Consider the following 25811-nt stretch of genomic DNA (forward strand, 5'->3'; position numbering starts at 1 on the left):
CATAGAAGGGATTTTGGCACAAAATGCCTTGTTCAGAAAGGCAACAGCACATCAACAGAAGCAGCTCACCCAGTTTCACTCCACAACTTTTTGGTTATTTTTCTCAAGTCATCACAGAGGACCCCTGCACCCAGAATTCATGATACAGAAAAGACATTTAGTATCTTTTCAACTTCATAACATTTTTTGCTGGAATGACTGCTGATTTCCCAGATTATTTTGGAATTAAATCCATTATTTATCTTTTAAGTGCACTGCTAAGCAGAACTAGCAGATATAAATTTTTGCAAATGTACCTATAGGGAAGCAACATGTCCCATAGACACTGAAAATTTTCTTGAAGTCTAGGCATCAATGAAGTTTCAGCATGCAGCAGATAAACACAAAAGCCATAAGACAAAGACATACAAGGAAGCTGAATTTCCCCGCATTAGCTCTGCCAAACAGAGTGCATGCACTCTGGGTCACAAACCATGCCAGTGGCAGCATCCTATCAAGGGCATCACATTCCTATTTTCTGGGACTGAAATCCAGAAAAGAAGAGTCAATGGGAAAGGCTCTCCAAAGCACAGTACAGATTGGAGGGGGTTGCTGCCTACCAGGGCCTGGAATTTGTGCAATCTCCAGATGCTAGAAAGGGTTTTGATGGAGAAAAAGAGAATCAAAAACTACAAAGACATGTGAAAGGGACAGACAAAGATGGTTCAGGCAGGAACAAGCATGTAGCAATAAAAGGAAAAATGCAGCCACTTTTAAACAGCTGAAGGTCAGTAAGCTTCCTCAGCAATGCACTACATCCTATTGCCAGACCAAGTCCAATCTTCCTACTAAACTACATTTCTAAATATTTTCCCAGGTGAAAGCTGGAGTTGGGACAGGTTACAGAGCTCAGGTACCTGATATGTCAGCTAGTAGAGAGTCCAGAGACCAAGTACACTGCCTGGATATACTGTGTGAGATTGCTAACCAACACCAACATGGACTGTTGGTATTTGTTAGCTGGCAAGTAGGATAAGAAGCTTGGAAGCCAAATAATGGAGCAGCCATGAGTCTGGGCCAGATATTGGAGATACCAGAGGGTCTGAGACTTGACTATTGAAGGGACCAAAAAGTCCATGCAAGTTACTCAAGAAACCAGGACATCCTGAGGGTTGGCTCCTGGTAAGTTCAGCTACCAGCCAGAAATGTTTTCACATGTGCATGTCTTGGGCACAAGGCACCTGGGAGATCATTGAATCCAGGAGCTCACCACTAAGTAGACCAGGTGGCTAAGACAAGTTACTGGTGGGAGCCCCACAGTGTTCTTGTACCTGTGGGAGTGCAGGTCCGGGTACCAGGAGCTGGACTGGGAGCTGTGGGCCTCTGTGGCTGATGTGCCACAGCTGGAGTGTCCAACAAATCAAGGAGCCAGATACTGAACAGACTGAGTGCATAAGGTCAGTTACTACAGCGACCTAAATTCTCTGTGTGCATGTGTATTTACATATAAATACATGTGTATTCATTTGTTTTTCCACAAACAGGCTTTCACCCCTAGCCGTCAGAAATGGGAAGGGATGTGTGCATGGGCATTGCTTATGCTTGCCTGAGTGCTGTGCTCCATATCTGTGGTGGCCTATGTGACCAGTCATGTGTATGTGTATATAGGACATATGTGTGCCTATTGGGAATAATTGCCTTCTGGGAATTAGCCTCACTATTGGCTGGACCTTGGGACACACAGCTATGTCACTTTTGCTTCAAAGAGGCTTCAAGATTTAAGAGGACTTATAATAAACAAATTTGATTTAAATGAAACTGTTAAAGCCTTCCAGTAATTCAAGGTGATAAGGGGCCCTGAAATGCTCTTTTAAAACTTCACTCACTACACTAAGTATTATTAATTAAATGAACCTTAAACCATTATTATCAGTGTAATTAATTACAAAGATACAACAGTGAAATAACTATAAGACAGGTGTTTAAAATGCCTGAGCTGGCTCCAAAAGGAACAATTTTCATCCATCACTGTTAGCAATCCAGTTCAAGTGCCAGGCTTTCAAGATGTACTTGGCTTCTGAGGTCATACACTTGCATTCACACAACACAGAACTGTGCTGCCCCTGTGGTCAGGGCACACCAAGACTGGGAAATGAAGACATTCAACCCCACAATGTTGTTCAGGTCCATCCAATTTCATTTGCTATAGCTCAGACACTTCAATGTCTTTGCAGTGCTTACTACCCTGGTTTGTCAGAGGCATTCATTACCAGGGCACAGCTGATGAAGTGCACACCCACAAATGAGCAAAGCGTGCTCTGTGGCTAAAGTTGGCTTAAACCTTAAGTGCCCACTGGAGACACTGAAGAAAAGAAAACCTCATTAATTCTGAAAAAGACCTGAATCCATTCAGAATGGTTAGCTTTCTCTGCAGGAGGTCAGCAAGGTCTCCAAATTACAACACTTCCCCACTATTTAAGGTATTACAATTCTTGTATTGCACCAACTGTAGATTAGAATGAGTTGACTATAAGGCTTTTCTGGAAGACACAGACCTGAATAGCAACACTACCAACTAGCTTCCAAAACACCTTGGTTCCTTCCTGTTTTATTAAAAAATTTGTTTAACACTTGTTTCTTTCACTCTATCCAGTATAACACCAAATAATGCCACCACTGCACAATGCTTATAATAGTACTTCACAAAAGTTTAGTATATGCAGTCTATCATTCATAAGCTTTAAAATTCTAAAAAATAGTAGTAAAAAAGAAAGAGCATCCTACCAGCTTTGGGCACATTTAGTGTTTTCTTTTCTGCCTTGCTACACTTGTCAATGCTGAAAGATGCTTTTGTCTTTATTTTTCCAGTTGACTCCACAGACTGTGTACAATTTTCATTTTGATTCTGGATATTTATTTTAGATAGCAATGAAGCAGCTCCCTCTTTCTCATCTATCTGCAAAAGAGAAATAAGTTCACAATAGCATTTCCTGCATGCAGGTGAAGAGAAATAGAGAAAAGAGCAACAAGAAGGGATTTAAAGACATATTAACTGCCATTATCAAATTGTTATATAAATATGTCCATCTCTGCAAAACTATATGCATCACAACAACACATGTGTGCACACAATAGCAAACACTTGTGTAAATACAAACTAATAGTGTAATAAACACTAGTTTATTACAAATCTTCTGTAGATAAATAAATAAAATTTGTGCTGCTTTTCTGTGTCAATATTAAAGGTTTCAGAGAGAATCCCTTTGCAGCAGAACTGCAACTCAGCATACTGAGACTTTACAACAAGTATCCTGGCTTTTTGACTGCTTTTACAAAAAAAAAAAAAATCCAATAAAGCCCATGCCAAGATGCAATCCCCACCTCATTTACACTTGAGAATTGCATTTGGACTCAATACTGATTAATTTTATTTATTTGAAAAATATATCCTGCAACCACTCCACAGTCAGAGAAGCCTAACCTGAGAAGCAAGGTGAAAGGTACTGACAGCAAAACTGTCAAAATTTGTTCTGAATAGATTTTTAAAGCAGAGACTGTTTGTGGTGAGCTCAGATGTTATCTTTTAATCACAATACTGTACAAAATACTTTTAGTACACTGTTCAGTTTACCTCCTTTAACTTAATTTCTTCGTCCATCTCTTTAGCTTCATTCTTGAGACAAACAGCAGTACATTTTCCTGGTGGTATAAACCTTGGCTTTTTGCCAGCATTTCCTAGGACTTGACTTGGAGCTGCAGATCGCCTCATATTCAGCTGTACTGCTCTGCAGGGTGGACAGGAAGGAAGGAAGCAGATAAAGACAACTGTAGTCAGGATAGGCTTTAAATATAAAAATACATCCAGAGATGACAACAAAAGAACTATTTCAAAATAGAAAGGATCATACAAGATCTTTAAATAACAATATTAATTCACAAGCATAATAACATTTAATAAAAAGTAGTATCACTGCAATGCTTTGTTTAAGTACCAAGAAAGATCAACTACAGCAAATTCTGCAGCCGAACACCTTTAAATTTTCATTTAAAAAGCCACTAATGCATTTCCCAATAGCAGTAAATGCTCTGGAGATGCATAGTATAGGGTCACTTAGCAAACTTACACCTGTTTATAAAAAGAAAGACAATTTTAAGCAAAACTTACTATTCTGTACACTGGAAACATCATTTTCAAAAGCCCATTATTAGTGCACAACGAACAATGAATTAGTCACAATGAATCTTGAATGTATGTCTCATACCTGGGACCAGCATTTTGCATTAAACAGTCAATTACATTGGTTATTCAGGTTCACCATAATAAGATTAACATTCAGCAGAAAATTACCACTGAATTACAGTGGATATTATTGCTCCATGTTATGTCCACTTGAACAGTGGAAGGAATGTATTATAGATTTTCCCCTCAAAATAAAAGACCATTATTCCCCTCAGCAGCCTTAGGCAAAACCAAACATATGCCAATGTTAACATGACAAAGTTTACTTTGCAACCAATAGAAAAACTAGTTATAATCTTAATGCTTCAAAGCAGTAGACAGAAATGAAACAAAAGAAGAAAACTCCAACAGAATGACACAGCAGCCGAAATGACGAAGTCAAGCACAACTTACACTACAGTTACAGGTTTAATTCCCCATTTACACACATTTATTTTAAATTATTCCCCCAACTACTGGGTTAAAAATAAACCATAATACAGATTGCAGAATCAAACTTCTGCACTATCTCAAAAGCATGTTTGCATCCTGCTGCAACAGGCTTTGTGGTTCTGGACCTTTTTTGGTGCTACTCTGCACTCCAGTGGCTTCCTGGGGCACAACCACCATTCTTCCCAAGGTTTGCACTGAAGTAGTGACAGAGCACTGCCAAAACACTTTGCACATGTGCAGAGACTGGAAACAGGAGTAGTGCTCTCTTCCCATATCTGCACAATTAGCATATATATGATGCTGTTACTAGACATAAATCTCAGGGGCAAAAGGGCCTCAACTGTTGTCACTTCCACTGCGGCTGTTATTAAAAATACAAGGAAAGAAACCTGTGTCTACAGCAGTTCACTTAAGTTTGGCTTGCCTGACAACAGTGATAGCAAATTAGTTTTAGTTAACCCAATGTAATAAGGGAGCAGCTTGGTTATTATAACAGGAGTATCTGTAGCGTGAAAAGCCACTGTGAACACTGCAAAGGTCAAGAACCTTCAGGGGGAGCAGACTGCAAGTACCAGCTTCAGGTGCCATGGGAATCTGAACAAGCTCTCTAGCCAACCCTACACTGCACAGTGTAGGGAAGACAACACAGGACACCCCAGGGCTCTGCATGAGGACTGTGCATGGCATGGCTGCAGTGCTACTCTAACCTGCCCACTGCACTTGAGGTTCCGTGGGACAGAGAAGCTGCACAATTCATGAATTGCACATATCCATGATTAAATTGTTCTGCTTCCTAAATCTACTTGGCCACTGCACTGTCATTTGGTCTAAAACCATAAAAACAAACTCATTAGGAGATCTGAAAATTACTAAGACATTTGAAGACACCATCCTTGATAACTCAGTACCTTCACTGTTACCATATTACCTACTTGCAACTACAAAGACCCTTATGGATTTGTGGGTTTTAAAATTAAACATTGCATCCAGAAATACATCTTTGTATTTTAAAATACAAGCTTTCATAAAATATTGTAAAAATATATTAAAAAATAATAACCAAAATGTTTACATTTTGTCCCTTTATACTACTACCCAATAGGAATAGAACATCAGGGATGTACAGCAAACCACTGATGCCAGGCCTTTCAGAAAAGATCAGAGTGAGTGTAGAAAGGCAAGGAACAGCTCCAGACTACAACTAAATGAAAGAATATGCAAATATGCCCTTTCCTCAGAGACAGCACCGATACACCAGAGCACCTTGCACCTGCCTTACTGTTAGGTCTGGCCTGCAGGGAAATAGCTGCAAGCAATGCAAAAAGCACTGCTCCTCGCTGTTATTGGCAACCATGCCTGAGCAAACCCAGCGCAGCACGAAACCGCAGCCAAACCGTCTCATGGCTGCGTCTGCCTTGTCAGGCATTGAATTCGGTTCAGTACTTTGGTCCTTAAGAGTACATTAGTAGCTGCACTGAAAATTAAATATACATACAAAGAATGTTTCAAGATTTTACACATCCAGCTCAACACGGTGTGCACGGAGCTCTGCTGAAAGCAGCCACAATGCCCATGTCGGCCCAAAATGAACAGCTGCTCCCGGAGTGTTTGAAGAGGCACTGCCGGCACTGATACAGAGGCAGAACAGGGCTGTGGACAACTGCAGAGACGTGACACAGCACCAGCTTTTACTCAGTTAAATTGCAAGCAATCAAGTGCTTCGCCTTGAACATCAACATTACTGAAAAATCGCTTCAGATCAGAAGTAGCTGCAAGGAATTTTTACAAGAGCATGTAGTGAAAGGACAAGGGGGAATGGCTTCAAACTGAGGGAGCGGGTTTACATCACATGTAAGGTAAAAATTCTTCACTCTGAGGATGGTGAGGCGCTGGAACAGGCTGCCCAGAGAACCTGTGGATGCCCCATCGCTAAAGGCCAGGTTGAATGAAGCTCTGAGCAACCTGATCCAGTGAAAGATGTTCCTGCCCACGGCAGGGGGGCTGGACCTAGATCATTTGTAGGGTCTTTCCCAGGGTCGCTTCCACCGGACCCCCCGCCCGTGGCTCCCGTACCTGCGCTCCCGGCACCGGTCCCGCCTCTGCGCTCAATTGTCCCGCCGCGCTCTCCCGGCAGCCTCACCGGCCGCACCGCGCGTGCGCCCTGCGCAGCCTTCCCTTCCCGCCAGGCGCGCGTGCGCCGGGGCCGTGCCGCGGGACGGGACCCTGGAAAGGCGCTGCCTTGCGCATGCGCAGTGCCGGCCTGCGGGGTCTGTGCCACACACAGCATGGCGGAGCGGCCGCCCGCCGCGCCGCCGTCAAGCGAGAGCGGCCGTAAAGGGAACCTGGGCTGCGCGGCAGCGAGCGGCGGCGGGCGGGGTGAGTGAACGGGGCTGCGGCCCCGGCCCCGAGCGGGCCGGGGGCGAGCGGGGCCCGGGCGGGGCTGGGCCCAGGGCGGGAGGTGCTGCGCGGTGTTTGTGCTCAGCTGTTGTCAGGGCCCTGCGCCGGGCAGGCGGCGGCATCGCCGGCGTGTGGGGAAGGGAGCGGGAAGGGTGTTTGCAGCTGTAAGGGTGTTTGTCGCTGCCCGAGGCAGCGCAGGTGCTGTTTCTTGGTGTCGGGTCGCTTCTTTAGATGTTTCCAGGCCAGCTCTGTGACCAGGACCTTTGTCCATCCTTGAAGCGCCTTCCCAGGCCGAATCCGGAGGCCTTTCCCCTGTTAGCTGTACAAAATTCCCCCTCCCACAGCTCCGAGGGGAGAGAGCTCCTCTGATCCTGGGCTTGGCTCGGGCTGGCAGAGCCCGGCCCTGCACCGCCTCGAAAGTGGTCACAGAATTAATTAGGTTGGAAAAGACCTCTGGGATCATAAAGCCCATTCCAATGGCTAATCACCCTTTCTGTGAAGAAATTCTTCCTCCTGTCCAACTGAAACCCAACCCCTGGCGCAGCCTGAGGCGGTGGCCTCTCATACTGTCGCTGGCTGCCTGGGAGAAGAGACCAGCCCTCACCTGGCTACAGTCTCCTTTCAGGTGGACCGATAAGGTCCCCTCTGAGCCTCTTTTTCTCCAGGCCAAACAGCCCCAAATCCATCAGCTGCTCCTCATAGGACTTGTGCTCCAGATCCTCCATTGCCCTTCTCTGGACTCTGGTCTGTGCCAGGCAGGTCATGGACGGCACTGTTCTGAGCAGGTTTTGCAGGACAGCAAATGTTGTACAAAAATGTTCTTTGTCAGAATCGCTATAGTAGTTATGTAGTTCCTGGTAGAGGCCTTAAATCGGCTTGTAATTTTTATATAAGCTTTTTTTTGAAAAAAAAATAGTTGTTTGCATCAGTGTAAGGTGGTGTTGCTGTTCATGTACTCTTACCCTCCTCTGTTCCTTTTTTCTTACATGAATGTTCATCCAACTCCCCGATGTACCAGTCTGGGGAGCTGAGCTGAGGGAGTAGCACCCCTCAGCATCCTTGACTGCTGCTGTCTGTCTTTCTTCCCTTTCTGGCCTGGCTGCAGTTTCTTATCCCTGGTCACGCCCTGCTTACATGCTCCCTAGAGCTTTTGCTGAACCATCTACAAGAAATTCTAGCCTAACAAATCATATCAGGGTATGTATGGTGAGTTGCATGAACCAGTTCAGGAAAGGGACAAATTTAATGTTCTCACCGATTCAAAGGAGGGGGTGGAGGCAGTTGGGGAGCACATTAATTTGTGGATAGATAGGCTTGGGCTACCGTAAGAAAACTGCTAAAGTTAATTTTTTTTTCCCCAATTCAGTCTTAAAACAGGTCAGTTACTGAGAGTGATGCATCAAGTGCCTTAGAAACCACTTGTACAGTCACAGTTGAAGGGGTGAGTCTGCCCCTTTGGGCACTGATGGTGGCTTGAAGTGGCTTACAGTGTCAGAGTGGCAAAAAACACACTAAATTATTGCTTCTTTATAGCAGAATTTGTGAAAATAAAGGCTGAAGAAATGTCATGTCTCAGTGTCACCTCCTCCCTGGGCCCTGCATAGACTCTGTTCCTGCAGCATTTCTGAAAATGCTATCTTAGCCATGCACATCTGTAGTTCTGTCATGGTTCACTCCAGACTTTCAAACAGTTATGCTTTGTTTTGTCACATGAAAAAGAAGCATTTTTTAAAAATCAGAAGCTACTGCAGATGCAAAAATGAAGGTCACTAATTTCTTTTCAGTGTCCTGACTCACAATGGAATAACTTTGATTAGTGCCAGGCATTTAGCAAGCTATGTGATGATGTTGTTGGGAACTACATCCCACCTGTATTCTCCCTGTTACCATATCCACACCAAGTCTTTCTTTGAGAACAGTGATGTCCACAGCTCAAGGCTGGTTTTGGATGTGCATCTGCCTGGCAAACATCGTGGGATGACAGCTGTTGAAAAATTGCTTGATACCTCTGAAGTCTGGAGGAGATTCTTGCTTGTGCAGAACTGCAGGGAAAAATAAAACATGAAACAATAAGAAGCAAATAGCATGTCATAGTTTGTGCACTTTCTCTCCCAAACAAAGAATTCTCTGCACAATGATACCCTTACAATTTATGCACCTTCCCCTACATGCTCTTCACGTGGCCCTTGTTGTCCAGTGGTGATTTTTGGTCTGGGGTCTTCTAACAGCTTACTGGATTATTTCTCCATGTCCATGCAGGCAAGCTATTAACTGTTCTTATCTTGAATTGTAGCTTCTGCTGATGACCATGAGCTTCTTATCTTCTGGTTTGTGCTACTTTTGCACCTGCTCCCTGGTAGAGCATGGGAAACTAAAATAAAGTCCTAGACTTAGGATAAACATTACTTAGCAACAATTAAAACATTGGTGTGTTGGCAACATTCTTCTCATTCTAAAGGCAAAGCACAGCTCTGTAGCAGCTACTGGGAAAATTGCTAAGGAAATAAACTCAGTTCCAGCCAAAAGCATGTCTAGGCAAAAGTCTACAGCTTTCAGCCTAAGACTTCCAGCAACTCAAGCTACACATGCTAAGCAAGTAGATATAAGTAAACAGCATTCTAAATCACACAGTATTATAATTCTATGTGGCTTATTCTATTTAAAAGTTATTTGCTTCAGCAACTGACATCTCTCAACAAAATAATGTAATTTCTAGGTGCAATCAAAAAAAGTAGTGTGACAATTGGTGAATTCTAGTGAAATTGGGGAAATACGTTTTGAGGCCAAATGGAGAAGAGAGATGTTTCTAGGGATAAGCAGAAGCTGAAAATTCTCTCATTTTGTGTTAAAGATACTGGGTAAAGTGATCTGTACTGCTAAAGTGCATGACATTGATCAGATGCTCTCCCTCTGCTTAACTCTTGACTAAGGTGCATCTCTTGAAGTTGGTAAGAAAGTAAAACATCTCTGATTCTTCAGGTCAGGAAACTTCTACTGGAAGAAGTCTGTGACTTCAGTAACAGCTGTTGTCATAGGTCCCAGATCCATGGCCACAAGGGTTCCAGCACTGTGTTTTGCTGCTCCAACATAAGTCTTCAAAATGTCCTGAAGAATCCCACTTGATTGCATTTTTTGCCTCAAAGTTCCCATCCACTCTTCATTTGAATTTCAGTTTGGCTGGGGCTTTATACATCCAAATATATTTATATACAGAGGCATATGTATATAATATATATATTGTTGTGGCTGTTGCACTTCATTTCTCTGTAAAACACAAATAAAGTTTTTGCTCCCCATTTGATAAAAATACTCTTTCCTGCATTCTGTTAGTCTTCAAACTTGCTAAAATATGCTGAAGAGTGTCTTGAAGACTTGTCCTCAGGGACTAGCAGCATTTGTGTAAAATGTAGCTCACAGCATCCACAATTCCAGTAGAACAGAAACTCTAGGACAGTAAAAGTAATTTTGCTCTCTTATCTCTCCTTGAAAGTTTTCTAAAAGCAGAATCCTCTTGGATCCACTAAATCAAATCAAAGTGTTAGGCTTACAGTTCATATTATCTAATCTATATATGCAGTTTAAGTCCTCTAGCATAACTTAAGGGGTTTGATAATGATATCTTTCATGATGTTGTAAGTGAGCAACTCTAGTTATGCTATGCAGCAATGATATTTGCCAATACAACAAATTGACTGTAATAGTTTTATTTTAAAAATGAACTGCCTGCCATGACTAGATTAGAACAGGTCAATAAGGAACTTCCATCTTTTTGAGGAATATAATTTTACCAGATTTCAGTTGCTGTTTTTCAGTAATACTAATTCTGTTGTCTTCAGTCTTACAAGAAAAACTGGCTTCAAAATTGATCATCAGCAGGGTGTTCAGTTTTGTGATAAATATCTGCATCAGTAGTAATTGAAACAGAGACTGGTGATTATTTTCACCCTAATCTAGTCAGTTCTCCTGTGTTGAATTGTAGGTTTTCAGCGGCTTGCTTTGTAAAACTTGGTTTTAATGGGCTGTTAGGACAGCATCTATTCAGTGGCGGGCTTGTTAGACATAGGAATCAGTAACTTAGGAAACACTACTGAGCCTTACTCTTTCTAATTTTTCTCGTAGGCATAATAAAGCAGTGAAGAGAAACTGAAGGTAGCATTACATGCCTTACTGATCAGAAAACTGTTTTGAAGTATTTGGGCAAACTACATATATATGTAGTAAAATCTACAAAGGTAAGATATCCTCCTTTTCTATTTTATTTAGAAAACCTCACAACTAATGAAAACCTCTTTTACAAGTCTCAGTGGGTTTACAAAAGTAACTTTGTATGTCAAGGAGCAATGTGGAGCCTAAAACTTATTCTTTTAAGCAAGTTCTGTGGAGTCTTGCCAAATTCCATAAGGTTTTTCATGACAGGATTTAGATGAAGGCAGATTGCCCATTAGTTCTTCTTCACAAAGCTTTCAAATCCATTCAAAAGCTTCTCAGTTTTATAAAATAGATCATGTAGGAAAAGACAGTAGCTCTTCATGATTTCAGGGTTAGCTGCAGTTTTGGCTTCTTTTACTTCCTGAATATTAAGTATGTCTTTAAGTGTGTGGAAATTCCATGTGTTCACATGAAATGGAGGTCTACAGTGACTAGAGAATTTTTTTTCAGTATGAAAGCAACGTCTTAAGTGATGTGCAGTTCATCAATCCAGGATTTGCTAGCTGAAAGTGCCACAGCTATTGTTGGTAAGAACACCATTTTGTAAGTTTGTTAGGCATTGTATGCAAAGTATTAAAATGGAAAGCAAACATTTGCATTTGAACTTGTGTGATGTTTCTGCTTCAGGTAAAATTCACATAAATAGAAACTGTGTGTTTCACAGTGGCTGCTACAATTATGTTTAATAACAGTGTTCAGAAGTGCAGCTCCACTGTGCCAAAGTCTTTGCTTTCAGAGTTCAGAATTTCTTGATAGAAAACTGTGATTCTGACATCCAGAGTACAAGTCTCAATTTCCCACTTAAATCTGAAAGTCTCTGAAGTGTGTAAATGTTTGTTTGCACTCACACATTTACTTCTTTATTCATTTTATGGTCTCCATGTTTGTAGAATTGCTTTCAGGCTTCTTTGTGGATCTACCCATACAGATTCAGCACAAAGATTGCTTTATTTCTGTGTGCTTGGGGTTTTTGAACAGGTTGAAGGTGTGGAGAGCATGGGTTATGATATTGAGCGCTTCGTGGGCTATGTTAATGAAGGGCTGTTGTGCTCCATCTGCCGAGACGTGTTGGAAGATCCACTGCAGGCTCCTTGCGAACACGCTTTCTGCACTGCCTGTATCCATGGGTGGCTTGTTCATCACAGTAACTGCCCTGAAGACAGACAAGTGATTGATGTGTCTTTGCTACGACCTCTCTATAGGTATCCAGTAATCTTGCTGTGTGTTGAAATTACGTGAATTTAGGATTTCTCAGTTTTGCTTGCACAGCTTCATCTCTTGTCGATACTGTCGCTCAAGCTGTCTTTATCCAGTATGCCTGTGGCAGACAGCAGCAACTACTTACTTACATGAAAGCATTAGCATTTTCTATTTATTATAACTAACTGTTATGGTGTTAGGATTTCAAAATTGAGAGGACACTTAGTTTATTCTCCACCTTTTTATATCTTGAATGTTGATTCCAGATGCCTGTCTGGATATTATTCTTAATGTCCTTTACAGCATCAAAACTTTTCCATACTTGAGTTTAGAGAAAGCAAGCAAAGCAGCTCTTGATGACAGTCACTACACACTCTGTATCTCTTTTCAGTCTTAGTTAGATGCTGTAGTGGAGTTTGTAATTAAAAATTCCTGGAGATATTAACCAAATTTCTGACCTTCAAATCCTTTTTAAAAAAGATCTTTAGACATAGGAGTATCTGTTGTGAACCACCTTGTCGTGTAAAGCGGGCTGTTCTCACTAGTGCCTTCTATAACTGATCAGGCAGTTGGACCACATGATTGTTGTTGGTCTTTCCCAAACAAACTGTTTTATTTTAAACTGTAATTCCTGCTAGTGTCAGAACAAAACAGTTTCAACAGTAGATGCTGCTTACTGTTTAACAGCTGCATTGTCTAATCTTGCTCAGATTAACAGTTATGTATTTAAAGTCTCCAGCCACAGTAAATTTAACTTTGTTAGTACTCATAATGTAATTTTTCATTCATGAGATTTTATTGTCTAGAAGTCAGCTGTAGTGTAGACAGAGCACTAGAGTTTAATTTTTAGATTGTTTTGTCTATACTCACTTTAGTCCTTTAGTCTGGCATATTTAGAAATACAGAATTTAAATGGCAGATGAGTAGCCCTGGTGTTTGTTATTGATAATATCTGCTGAGCCAGTGAAAGGTCACAATTAAAAACTATTCAAAAATAAAGATTTTATTTGCACATTTAAATTTGGAGACTGAATTTTTCGTTAACATTGTTTCTTTCAAACTGTTTTTTCCTGATAGGGTCACTTGAATTTTTTAAAAAATAAATAAATTCAGCTAGTTACTCACAATTTTTCCTGAATCTTGCTTTCTTTTCCCAGAAGTTGAAAGTAAAAATTTTTCAATAGTGTTCCGAGATTTAAGGACAAATTCTTTTCTTTGCATGTAGATATATGAAAAATGATTTAAACCGTCTTCAGCTACATTGCAGAAACAGAGAGTATGGCTGTGAAATGGTTTGTTCTCTGGAGTCTATAGACAGGCATGAAAGGGAGTGTGAGTACAGTCAGATACCTTGCTCCAATGCTGGTGAGTAACATTCAAAGAAGTTTTATCCTTTATATTAAACAAACAAGTTTGTTATCTTCCCATCAATAAAAGAACTGCAATAATGGCCATTATTTTCTAAGAGAAATTCAAAGCTTTGGAATGATCTGCTCTTTACAGTGGTGTTTTTGAACAAAATATAGTACCAGTTTATGGCTGTCATGATGATTAGCAACTGTTTCTTATCCAAAAACTAACCAAAATGGATATGATGAACTTCATATGTATGAAAATGTAGTAGTGCATTAGTTTTGCTTTCTGTCAAGTTATGAGGTTTTTTTACAGTTCTGACTGCCTGTTTTGATGTTAGAATGAATGCAGTAGCCCCTGCAAAAGATTTAGGGATCATAATTTATTTATAAAACACCTGGTTGCCTGATGCATGTGCAGCTGTCAGCTCTGTGACATAGCTTTAACAGGAACGTATCTTGGAAATAAGAATTACTCTAAGCTAAATTCTAGTTAGAATTGTTCATGTTGACATTTTTATTTAAAGCAAGGCTACACCTCCTGAGAAAGAAACATACCTCTAAAAAGGAACATAGTGTTAAAATTTCCCAGTTGAATTCGTTTGAAATGTTGTCTGTTCCTCGATAAAGTTAAAATCTAATTAATGATGCTAAGGGCATAGTTGGGAGTCTACCATTGTAGTTAATTATGAGATTATTAAGGTACTAGAATTGCTCTGCTAGAAGTTATAATTTTTCTCAGAAGTGACTTCTGCAGATGATTGATTCACCTGTTCTACTTCCTACAGAAACAGTAGTGTTTTACAGATTGATGTTTTTACACTCCATTGGGTGTCTGGTGTTTGGGGTGTGAAGGCTCTTACATTGCTTCAACTCTTTCCCAAAAATACATGGAGTGTATTTTGAGTACCTCAATTACAAATCTTTGCACTTATTAGTAAAGCTCTTCTAGAGAACTCATTTGCCATTTTCTGGTTTGGTTTATTGGGAACTTTCAATACTCCATTGTTTCAGTTTCCTTAAATTGATATTCTATTCAAATTAAATGAAAGTGTGTACTTCAACAAAGCGAGTCTAAACAATTAAACTACAACCTTCCCAACTTTGGCTTCATAAGTTGAGACTACAAACTTCAAGTTTAGAGTGTTAAATATAGCAATAATTTATATAGTACTTATTTTTGATTCTTTACATTTTGCTTTTAATCACTACAGATCTGCAAAGTTTGTATTCTAGAATTTCTGTGGAAATATTTCTATCTTTGTATGAGTTATTAAATGTTCATAAATAAATGTTCTGACTTATTATTATGGTCTAGTACATTATGGACAAGACAAACATATTGTCTGGAAAACAAGTTTACCTTCCATCTCACCCACATCACTCTTTACTACATCTTTGGACTTTTTCTCTAAGTTTGATAGCATAATATTTTTTTACACATGTGTATTCTTTATAAATTCCAGTCCTTGAAATCTATGATGGTAGCACAGGAAAGCTGCTAGAGTCTTAGCGTGGCATCAGGATTGTCATTACTGAAGTTGATTTAATGCCAGACCAGCAGTAGAAGACTTTACGGAAAATACAGAAAATACCTCCTTCCAACCTTTCAGTATTTTCAGTTAATGGACAAGTATCTTAGTAAGACCTCTTTACAGAGTTGTATGAGTAGCTACGTACGTGTAACTGTCATATTTCATATCCTAAAGAAATCACTTCTCTCAGCTTCCTTTCTTGAGTGTTTTTGTTTGGAATGACTCAAAATGCTTTTGTTGTGGATGGCTGTCTTGCCTTGCTCCCCCTGCTCAGGTTGTACCGTGCAGATCGAGCGGCGTAACCTGGACGGGCACCTGGCGGTGTGCGAGTACCGGAGCCGGGAGTGCCCCAACGGCTGTGGCTACACCATCCTCAGCGCCGAGGACACTCAGCACAACTGTGTGGCAGAGCTGAGGACAGAGCTGGAGCTGCTTCGGTACAAAGCTTCTCTTTCTCTTGCGTCTGGGTTGGGCTGGGTTGAAAGTCACTGCATGAAGCACTTTGAAATACTAGCTCTGGATTCTGATATATGTTAAATGGACCATTAATTACTTGATGCTAACGGGCCAGAATTTTATCATGTGTCAGGACAGACTTTAAATTCTTGCTAGTTTGATTCTTTTGTTGTTGGGCAGTTTTTTCCAAGTTACCATAAATCTTAAAATACCATTGCTTGCAGTTCAACAGAATTGCAAGCTTACTATTTAAAATGACAAAAAACCTAAGAAAATGGAAGCTGGCAATTTGATTTTTCCGTTGGCCTGTTATACAGATGAAGCCACATTATTTAATAATTGTATTTAGTTTATGTTTTTACAGATTGAGAAGATAAAAATCTGTAGGTATTTTGGCAGGTACAGGTAGATTCAACCACTGAAGGTCTAATTTTGATTTTTTTAAAGTTCTGGTAGATAAACAATCGGTGAATATTAATCTTCTTACCAGCATCATTGTTTTCCTCTTACGTAGGTTTCTGTAGCTTTCCCTTTTCATTATATTCCAGTTGTACTTTGTTTTTTCCCCCACTCATGCTCCTTCCCATTTGTATCTTTCAGTTCCTAGGTGTTGTGCTTTTGAACACTGCTGTAAAGTCAGGCTCAAATATGGCTTAAATGCATTGAGACACAAGTGATTCTGCTCCCTGGTTTCTGAACTCAAAAGGTTAATACAGTGCCATCTGGTTTTGGCTGTGGAGCTGTGTGAGTGACTAGGCTGTAACAGTTTACTGCATACTGTCATTTAGTGTCCACCATAAGAGTGAACGAGATTACACAGAACCATGGAATCATTTAGATTGAAAAAGAGCTTTAAGATCATTGAGTCCAGCAGTTAATCCAGCACTGCCAGGCCCACCACTAAACTTTGTCTGTAAGTGCCCACCATGTCCAGACATTCGGGCTGTCTCACTTCATTACATGTTTAGCACTACTATAGGATTCAGACTTTTTATCTTGGCTGCCTCTTATTTCATAACACTCAGCAAGCACATAGTGTAGGCAAACAGCAGAAAATCACTTAAAGTCATAAATACACCTTCTTGAGCTCTTGGAATATTTTATTAGAGGAATATGATATGATTGTCCCCTCTATAGGCTCCTCATGGGCACTTTAATGCCCCTGGGCCCAATGCACTTCTTTATGCTGTTTTTCTTTTTAAATTAGTAAATAATGCCTCTACAGAGGCATCCTGTAGAGCTTGATGGGAATCAGTTCAGTGTCTTCTTGGCTGCAAGAAGGCTTTCTGGATTTTGAAGATCATTCTTTTCTCTGCTTACAAGACTTAACAAGGAGAAATAAACTTTTCAGGTCAGAAATGATCTGCAGAGTGGAGGAGGCAAAACATGAGATGGAGTCAAGGTTAGATTCACAGAGAAGGCATATGGTCCAAAAAGAGAGTATTCTGCAAAATGAAATTGAAGAACTGAAGGTAAATACAGTCCTTTTTTTTTTTCCCTCTTTTAACAGTCGAGGTTTTTGCTTTTCCCAATAGCAGTTTCTTATTTTATAAATAAAGTCTCATACAGAGGAAAATGACATTAAGTATGAGAAGCAAAACTGTGAAAGCTTTTCCAGGTTAGCTCTGTGGAGAAACAGGCTGGATGCTGTATTCCTGTGGTTATCTGCTTCAGGTTCACTGGAGCTCACCTGGGTACTCCACCCGTGTTCTGTGCATGTGTAACATTGTCAACAGATCAATCTGAAACTGATTTCTGTGTCTAAATGTACAGTATACATCACAAACTGGATGTAACTAAGCATCCAGCTCCATTTTTAATTGCTATGCAAAGTGGCTTAGTCCTGAGCTGACACAGAGCCCTACTGCCAAGAGTGGTATTTGCACTGTGATCAGAAGGTTGGAAAGGTTCACAGTATACGTCGTCAAGTAACAAGCAAAGCTGTCTTAGCCTTTTATTCATCCTCTTTTTATTATATCACAGAAAAATTATTTTTAAAGCAATAGATTTTTAAAGCTTTATAAAGTCTTTAAAAATTTATAGCTTACATTTTTATTTTTACTGGATTTGATGTTAAATCCTTGAAGAATGTATCTGAACATAACTACAACCGTATTTTGTTTGGATTTTTGAAATAGAAAATAAAAGCAGCACGTGGATAAATTGGCTGTTTCTTATCATACTTCGTAAGAAACAAAATATGAAAACAAAATGTTTTTGAAAAACATATTAGAATCTTTAGAACAAGACCATCCCACAAGATGAATGCTGGATTGTGTCTCAAACTGTTTACATTTGTTGCACTATCAAAAAATTTTTTTGGTGGGTTTTATTCCGAAGACTCCATCACCCTACTTGCGTGGCCAGTTTGACTTCATTGCACCATCATTAGAAGAGGGTTTGTTTCTTGCAGTAAATTTGTGTTTGCATTTCAGAGTCAGATGTCACGAATGATGTCAGATGTACGGTCTCTGATGGCTGCGGAGAGGCAGCACCGCCAAGAGCTGGAGCAGGCAGAGCTGGAAAAACGGGAGTTAATAGAGCTGCTGAAGGGGCTGCAGAAGGACTGTAGATTAACTACTACAGAGGGAAGCAGGAAGTCAAATTTCCGTCCTTTGACACGAATAGAGAGTGTAAAAAGAAAACCTAGGGAAGTTACAGTTATCTAAAGAGTACTCTGCTCAAAAAGCATTTTTTTCAAATACTGGCTTCTGGCAAACTACTTTCCTTGAATCATTGGTAAACTTTATATCATTTCTGATTTACTTGGGTTTTTTTGAAGTCTAAATTACAGCTCTATTTCCTTTGGGGCCATAAAAACAAAGAGAAATTTTTTTTCCTGAGGGAATTCAGGTCATTAAAACCAGTAATTGGAAGACATGTTTTTAGCTAATGTTTTTATAAAAAGGGAAAGGAGACTTGATTTGTTCTCTCTTTACAGCATCACTTACAGGAATCTTTCAAGACTGAAAGCTACAGCCTTTTAAAGTCAAAGTTACAGACTATTATGGACCAGGAAGAAAAAAACATTTCAGTATCTCTGTTTGAAACAAAAAAGCAAATGTGACCATTTGGGATGTACTTAATTTGGGGAAAAGTGAATAGTAGAATTAGTAAGTCAGTAATAGAAATTAATAAGATTTTGTTTGTAGTCAATAGAAGGTCTTATTTCAGAGGTGGAAAGCAAGCACTTTAAACTGTAATTCTTCTGCTATGTAACAGCTTTGGGTGAGGTTGACTGTTGCTTTAGAGCTTCTTCTCATTTCCAAGGCTGATAACACACTTAAGAGACTAATACTAAAGCCCAAGGTAGTAGAATAATCTAAAACCCTTTAAACAGATGTGTGAATAACTTTGAGTTTGTGGGAATGGATCTACTTCTTACTTAAAAATTTGAAGCTTTTATATGTGAAACTATCAGGTATTTCTACAGGTTCTTTAAGCATAAGACCAGTCATTTGGTACTCAATGTCTTTGAAGTATATATAAAAACCTAGAGTATCCTTAAATTTCTTGTGGCAAGTTAAAGGCTACTTGATATGCACAAGAGATGAATATTTGCACAGTCACTTGGGCTTCAGACATCTGTGTTAGTGCTCAGGCAGGCTTCAGGGAGTGCCAGAGCCTGGCACTGTCATCAGAGGGTAACAGAACATGAGTGTGAGTAGCTCAGTGATCTGCTCTGCTTAGCAGTACAGCTCAAAGCGGTGGTGGAAGGGTTAAGGGACGTTAGAGCATCTGAGGAAGAGATTGATTGATAGAGCCATTCTCTGCCTCCCCGAGGCAAATGTACCAGTCAAGTGCACCTCAGAAAGTGGAGGATCACTGGAGATGAACCTAGGGTGGCAAAACCATTGGCCCTGCTAAAGTGCATCTACACCAACACACAGTGGGGGCAGCAAGCAGGAGGAGCTGGAAGCCATTGTTCAGCAGGAAGGTTTTGATGTTGTCACCATCACAGAAATGTGGTGGGATGACTGTCATCATGGGAGTGCTGCAATGGCTGGATATAAGCTCTTTAGAAGAGACAGACAAAGCAGGAGAGGTGGTTGGGTAGCAGTGTACAATAGGGAGTGTTTTGATTGTATTGAAATTGATGATGAAGATGACATGGTTGAGTGCCTCTGGGTAAGGATCACAGGGAAGCTCAGCAGGGCAGATGTCATGGTGGGAGTCCCTTAGAAACCACCAAGCCAGGAACAGGCTGATGAGGTGTTCTTCAAGCAGCTGGCAAGGCGTCACAGCCACCAGCCTTTATGCTCATGGATGACTTCAACTTGCCAGATGTCTGCTGGAAATACAGCAGAGAGGAAGCAGCCTAGGGGGTTCCTGGAATGTGTGGAAGACAGCTTTCTAACTAACACAACTGGTAAATGAGACTAACAGAGGAGGGGGGGGGGTCGTGTTGCTTGTGAGCAAAGAAAAACTGGTGGGTGCTGAGATGGTCAGTGGCCATCTTGGGCAGAGTGACCCCAAACTGTCAGGCTTTTCTATACTGGGTGAAGTAAGGAGGGGCACCACGAGGTCTGCTCACCTTGGACTTTGGTGAGCAGACCTTGATCTGTTTAGGACATTGATTGACCAAGTCCCTTGGAAGTCAGTTCTAAAGGGCAAAGGAGTCCAGGAAGGCAGGATGAGCTTTAAAAAGGAATTGTTGAATATTTGGGAACAGACTGTCCCTATGTGTGGAAAGACAAGTTGTACAGGAAAAAGACCAGTGTGGTTAAACAGAGAACTTAAGCTGGAACATAATGGGGAAAGAGAATATATCATCTCTGGAAGGAGGGTCAGGTAATTTGGGAGGACTGTAAGGATGTCACAAGGTCATGTAGGAAGAAGATTAAAAGGGACAAAGCCCAGCTAGAATTTGCTTTGGCCACTACAGTTAAAGACAATAAAAAAACTGTTTAAGTATGTTGACAGCAAAAGGAGGGTCAAGGAGTGTCTCCACCATTAGTTGAATCCAGAGGGTGGTGTAGTGACAGGGGTTGAGGAAAAGGAAGAGGTACTTAATGCCTTCTTTGCCTCAGTCTTCAATATTGAGATCACTTGTCCTCAGGAAACCCAGCTCCATGAGATGGAAGTTATTGATGGACAGATGAGTGAAGCCCCCGTAGTCCAGGACGAGATGGTTAATGACCTGCTGTGCCAGTTAGACACTCATAGGGCAATGGGCCCTGATGGATCCACCCCAGAGCAATGAGGGAACTGGCAAAAGTACTCAGTGGCCCCGGTGAGGTCAGTGCTGTGTCCCATTCTGGCCCCTCAGTCTGGGAAAGATGTTGAGATGCTTGAGTGCATCCAGAGGAAGCAGCAAGGTTGCGGGTGGGGGCTCTGAGGAACAACTGAGGGAGCTGGGGTTGTTCAGCCTGGAGAAAAGGAGACTCAGAGATGACCTTATCACTCTCTACAACTTCCTGAAAGGTGGCTGTAGTCAGGTGCAGGTTGGTCTCTTTCACCAGGCAGCAACTGACAGAACCAGAAGACACAGTCTCAAGCTGCATCAAGAGAAATATAGCTTGGATATTAGGAAGAAATTTTTCATGGAAAGACTGATAAAGTAGTGGAATGGCTGGCTCTGGGAGGTGGTGGAGTCACCATCCCTGGATGTGTTTAAGAAAAGACTGGATGTGGCACTCGGTGCCATGGTTTAGTTGAGGAGTTAGGGCATGATTTGGACTTGATGATCTTGAAGGTCTCTTCCAACCTAGTGATTATGTGAGTTTGCCAAAACACTTTCAATCATCTGTCAGCAGTCCTGCTTAACTGGAGAAATTCCAGGTGACTGGAGATCAGCAGATACAACACCCATCTAAAAGAATGGTTGGAGGGATAATCTGGGGAACTACTGGCCTGTCAGCCTGACCTCAGCTCTGAGCAAGGTTCTGGAAGAGATCATCCTGAGTGACATTACATGGCACATGCGGGACAACCAAGGGATCAAGCCCAGAAAACAAAGATTGAAGAAAGGCAGGTCCTGCTTGACTGATCTGATCTTGTATGACTAAGTGGCCTGCTGAGAAGATGAGGGAAAGGCTGTGGATGTTGTTTATCTAGACTTCAGTAAAGCGTTTCACACCATCTTCCACAGCATCCTCCTAGAAAAACTGGCTGCTTCAGACTTGGATGGGTGGACTCTCCAATGGCTAAAAAGTTGGCTGGTTGTCAGGCCCAGAGAGTGGTGGGGAATAGAGCGAAGTCTAGTTGGCAGCTGGTCACTAGTGGTGTTCCCTAGGGCTCAGTATTTGGGCCAGTCCTGTTTTAACACTATTATTAATGATTTGGATGTGGAGATGGGTGCAGACACCACTAGGTCAGATGGGAGTGTTGATCTGCCTAAGGGTAGGAAGGCTCTGCAGACGGACCTGGACAAACTCGATCAATGTGCCAAGGACGAGTGCATGAGGTTCAGTAAGACAAAGTGCTGGGTCCTGCTCTTGGGTTGCAGCAACCCCATGCAGTGCTACAGGCTGAGGGCAGAGTGGCTCGAGAACTGCTCAGCAGAAAGGGAATTGGGTGTGCTGGTTGACAGCCAGCTTAATATGAGCCAACATGTGCCCAGTTGGCTAAGAAGGCCAATGGCAACCTGGCCTGTATCAGAAGTAGTGTGGCAGTGATTGTCCCTGTGCATTTGGCACTGGTGAGGCCACACCTCAAGTGCTGTGTCCAGTTTTGGCCCTTCACTTTAAAAAGGGAATTGAAATGCTGAAGCATGTCCAGCAAAGGGCAACAAAGCTCATGTAAGGTCTAGAAAGCTTGTCTTGTGAGGACCAGCTGAAAGAGGTGGGTTTGTTAGTCTAGAGAAGAGGAGGCTCAGGGGGGACCTCTTCACTCTCTACAACTCCCTGAAAGGAGGGTGTAGCCAGGTGGGGGCTGGTCTCTACTACTGTGTCTGCAGTGAGAGGATAAGAGGAAATGGCCTTAAGCTCAGAGAGGGGAGATTCAGATGAGATGTTAGAAAAAAAAATTCACTGTTAGGGTGGTCAAGTGTTGGAATAGGATGCTCAGGGAGCTGGTGGAGTCACCATCCCTGGAGGTGTTGAAGAGTTGTCAGGATCTGGGGCTGAGCAATGGTTTAGTGGTTTAGGGTTTCGGGACTAGTTCTGGGTTGGCAGTTGAACTTGGTCTCTTCCACCCTTGATGATTCTATGATTCAAAGTTTGCAGTAGGATTTTTTAACAGACCCACAAATCAAGGATGCATTTATCTATAAGCACTGCATGAGAAATCTGTTCAGACTTTCTCCAAACTTTTTACGCAGCCTGTTCATGTTGCTTTCAGTGGTATAACTAAGCCATATTCTCAGCTCACCAGTGGACTAACTATAGAGATACCTGGCCTTCTGTTTACTGAATGTATTAAATCAGTTTTGGAGGGTCAGGATAATATGTGCAGGTTCAACAACCCAAATATGTTAATTTTATCATTTAGAAAGCAACTGCATTACTGTGCATGCCTTCCTGTGCTCAGAGCAATGCTTTTATAGCTAATAGCATAACCAAAGAGAGAGGCAGCAATCTTCTTTAGCACATAGTCTACATTATGAAGATTTGTGGTCAGAGCTTGTGAATTTTGGGCATTAATAAATCCTTCTAACTTGCTCTTTCGTTAGTACCACTGAGGCAGGTGTGCACGTATTCAGGTCTTACGTCTTTAAAAACTGGTCTTGTGTATTTAAAAACTGACACAATTAGCTCTTCTGTAAAGTAATTGAGAGTATTTGGGGCACTAGCAATCTCACCAATTCATGCCATAGCACATCTCTTAAGCAGCCATATTTAATAATCTAAAGCAGTAAACCAGTAGCTGTAATTTGGGAAGACCTTCATTCACACTAAACATTCAGGGGTCAATTCACTTACATCAATTTTTGTATTAAAGCAATAGGTAGAAAGTAAGAATGCTGTTATTCTCGTGTTCTGAGCAAGCAAGCAGTGAGTGTCTGTGCTCTGCGTGACATTATTGCAGCATTCACGCTAATTTTCAAGCTTTTTAGCAGCACCAGATTTTGTGCTATTAGATTCAGTTAGTGCTTTTTTGTGTACTGTAACTGTGTGGTTGTGATGTGACTTTATCTACTTTGCCTAATGTAAAGACAAAAATTACTTCAGAATCCATTAGAACTTGATGAGCTGGATCATCTTTCCTGAGTCAGAGGGCAGTAACCCAATCTTTTCTGTTCTGACCACAGAAGAAAGCAAGCTATTTGCTCTGTGCATTCCCCATAATGGGATCTCTGCATTTGTTTGCTTTAGAAACTTCACCCACACATTTCTGACTAAATTCCTCCTAGTATGGGAAATAGGGTTTATTTAATGTTTACCTAGCATTTGGCCTGTTGTCATTTTCCTAAGTGATGGACATGAAACTGTGAGAAAACATGTCCTAGGTGGCAAGGAAGGACTTTCTGCTTCACCGACAAGCTCTGACAGTCTCAACTTCCAGTGTGGAAATGTGGCAGTGTGTTGGGTCCAGCAGCTGCTGGCATGGGCTGTCAGTTTGGGTTTCCTTTAGCAGCAAAGAAGCACTTTCAGAGATGTTTTAAATACACGCACGGTAGCTAATGGCATCAGGTCCCTCTGGTGACTTCAAGCTTTAATGCCGTTCCTCTGGCTTGGTAACTGTTCTGCACTTCAGATTTTCCTCTGCTAATGAACCCTTCACAGGGTGGCATTGCTGAAGTATCATCATCATTTGACCTGTTTTACAATTGACTAGACTGACATTAAATAGCCCGTTATGTTAATGCTTCATCTACTTCTTGCTTTTCCAGTCTCATGTATTATGCAGCTCTTAGCAGTTGGCAGCAGCAAGGGATTTTTTTTTTTCTGTCTTTCCAATAGTCTATTAATCCTGTTCACAAAAACTAAGATTCCAAATATTGTACTATACTTAAGTTAAAGACATTAACTTGAAAAGGATACTTCCCTAGTCAAGATCATACTTTAGCATTATATGAGACACTGCTGAAACTGCATTACAGGAGGATTCCAGCATGGAATTACTGGTATTACTATTCTCATATTAAATCACACTTCAATCAGTTCCATTTCCTCACAAGTGGAACTGCTGCTCCAAGTGTACCAGTAACTGTGCAAATTGTTGTATTTTGAATTGCTGCTTCTTTCTCTTTGCAGCTGGAAAAGGGAGAGCCAAGAGAGAGAACAAGTGTGGTGTGACTGTTCTTCAGCCCAAAAGCAGAGATGTGGCCTCACCAGCTTGTGCCACCGGCCAGCTCACCACTGTGAGCTGCCAGTGTGTGGCAGGGAGTTAACATGGCATTAGAATTAAATGGAGATTAAGTCTTTATCCACAGTTAGGTGGATACACAGTGTCACAGTACCAAGCCTGGGAGATTCAGAAACAAAACTCAGAGCAAGTGGTTAAGTAAGGTATGTAGAACTTGCATATACAGGAGTTTCTGGGTAGCATAGAAGGGAAGGGAATTGCACAGTCAAGCAAAATACCTGCTATAGTGATGTATTTTGACTGGCCAAAAGTGGTTTTATCTGAACTGTTCTTAGGTGTTTGTATGAAGTAACGTTTTAATAGTCCCTGGTTACAAACAGTTCCTACAATTTATAGAAATTGGTAGCCTTGCAAATGAAATTTTCCATGTGCTGTCCTCTTGGATGTTTCTGGCATGGTGCTTCTCTACAGCCACTTTCCTTAGAAGCTGGGTAGTATTGACAGGAGCAGTACTAGCCTTGCCTTTCTCCCGTACTGTTGTCAGACGGAGTACGGTAGGTCAGGGAGATTTTACCACGCAGAAGATGCCTTTATAAAGACCTACAATTCTATGCAACTTTCTATTAACTGAGTAAACACTGAACTGTCTTCCAGCATTATGGGTCGCTGCCAGTCTATTTTCTACCTTTATATGCACAAGGATAAACCAGCCCTTAACAGATCCTAATCTCTAGTGTGTACAAGAAATGGTAACACTTTGTATCACTTTGAAGTACACTTTGTATAAAAGTTGAACTAATAAAGGGTCTACACTATAATTAA

At 41.3% G+C, this 25811-nt stretch overlaps 2 protein-coding genes across 6 annotated transcripts in view; one reads left to right on the top strand and one right to left on the bottom strand.

Moving 5' to 3' along the window:
- RAD54B (RAD54 homolog B) overlaps window positions 1-6841 on the bottom strand; it is a 63622-nt gene extending 56781 nt beyond the window's left edge. Inside the window, exons 1-3 of the mRNA XM_059863790.1 lie at window positions 6725-6841; window positions 3611-3764; window positions 2764-2935 (exon numbers count right to left, since the gene is read on the bottom strand). Of these exons, the coding sequence (XP_059719773.1) occupies window positions 2764-2935; window positions 3611-3748 (310 nt within the window). The 5' untranslated portion in view covers window positions 3749-3764; window positions 6725-6841. The remainder of the gene's footprint in view (window positions 1-2763; window positions 2936-3610; window positions 3765-6724) is intronic.
- A 51-nt stretch (window positions 6842-6892) lies between these two features.
- On the top strand, window positions 6893-25811 carry LOC132336402 (RING finger protein 151-like). 5 transcript variants are annotated; one of them, XM_059863861.1, is made up of 9 exons: window positions 6911-7027; window positions 8415-8489; window positions 11168-11280; window positions 11708-11784; window positions 12236-12459; window positions 13683-13822; window positions 15619-15781; window positions 17152-17272; window positions 18236-25811. In XM_059863861.1, the coding sequence occupies exons 5-9, from the start codon at window positions 12254-12256 to the stop codon at window positions 18467-18469; spliced, it is 864 nt and encodes a 287-aa protein (XP_059719844.1). In that variant the 5' UTR covers window positions 6911-7027; window positions 8415-8489; window positions 11168-11280; window positions 11708-11784; window positions 12236-12253; the 3' UTR covers window positions 18470-25811. The 5 variants fall into 5 exon arrangements, with proteins under 5 accessions (XP_059719845.1, XP_059719842.1, XP_059719844.1 ...); XM_059863862.1 differs by lacking the exon at window positions 8415-8489 and having other exon boundaries at window positions 6893-7027; XM_059863854.1 differs by lacking the exon at window positions 11708-11784 and having other exon boundaries at window positions 6912-7027.

Source organism: Haemorhous mexicanus, chromosome 1 (assembly GCF_027477595.1).
Source record: "Haemorhous mexicanus isolate bHaeMex1 chromosome 1, bHaeMex1.pri, whole genome shotgun sequence".
Taxonomy (NCBI): domain Eukaryota; kingdom Metazoa; phylum Chordata; class Aves; order Passeriformes; family Fringillidae; genus Haemorhous; species Haemorhous mexicanus.

Bases quoted from the DNA above. Each gene is read 5' to 3' on its own strand.
- LOC132336402 (XM_059863862.1), top strand. From the start codon at position 12,254: ATGGGTTATGATATTGAGCGCTTCGTGGGCTATGTTAATGAAGGGCTG. The intron at 15,782-17,151 runs GTACAAAGCTTC...TAAACTTTTCAG, and splicing joins ACAGAGCTGGAGCTGCTTCG to GTCAGAAATGATCTGCAGAG. The intron at 17,273-18,235 runs GTAAATACAGTC...TTTGCATTTCAG, and splicing joins ATGAAATTGAAGAACTGAAG to AGTCAGATGTCACGAATGAT.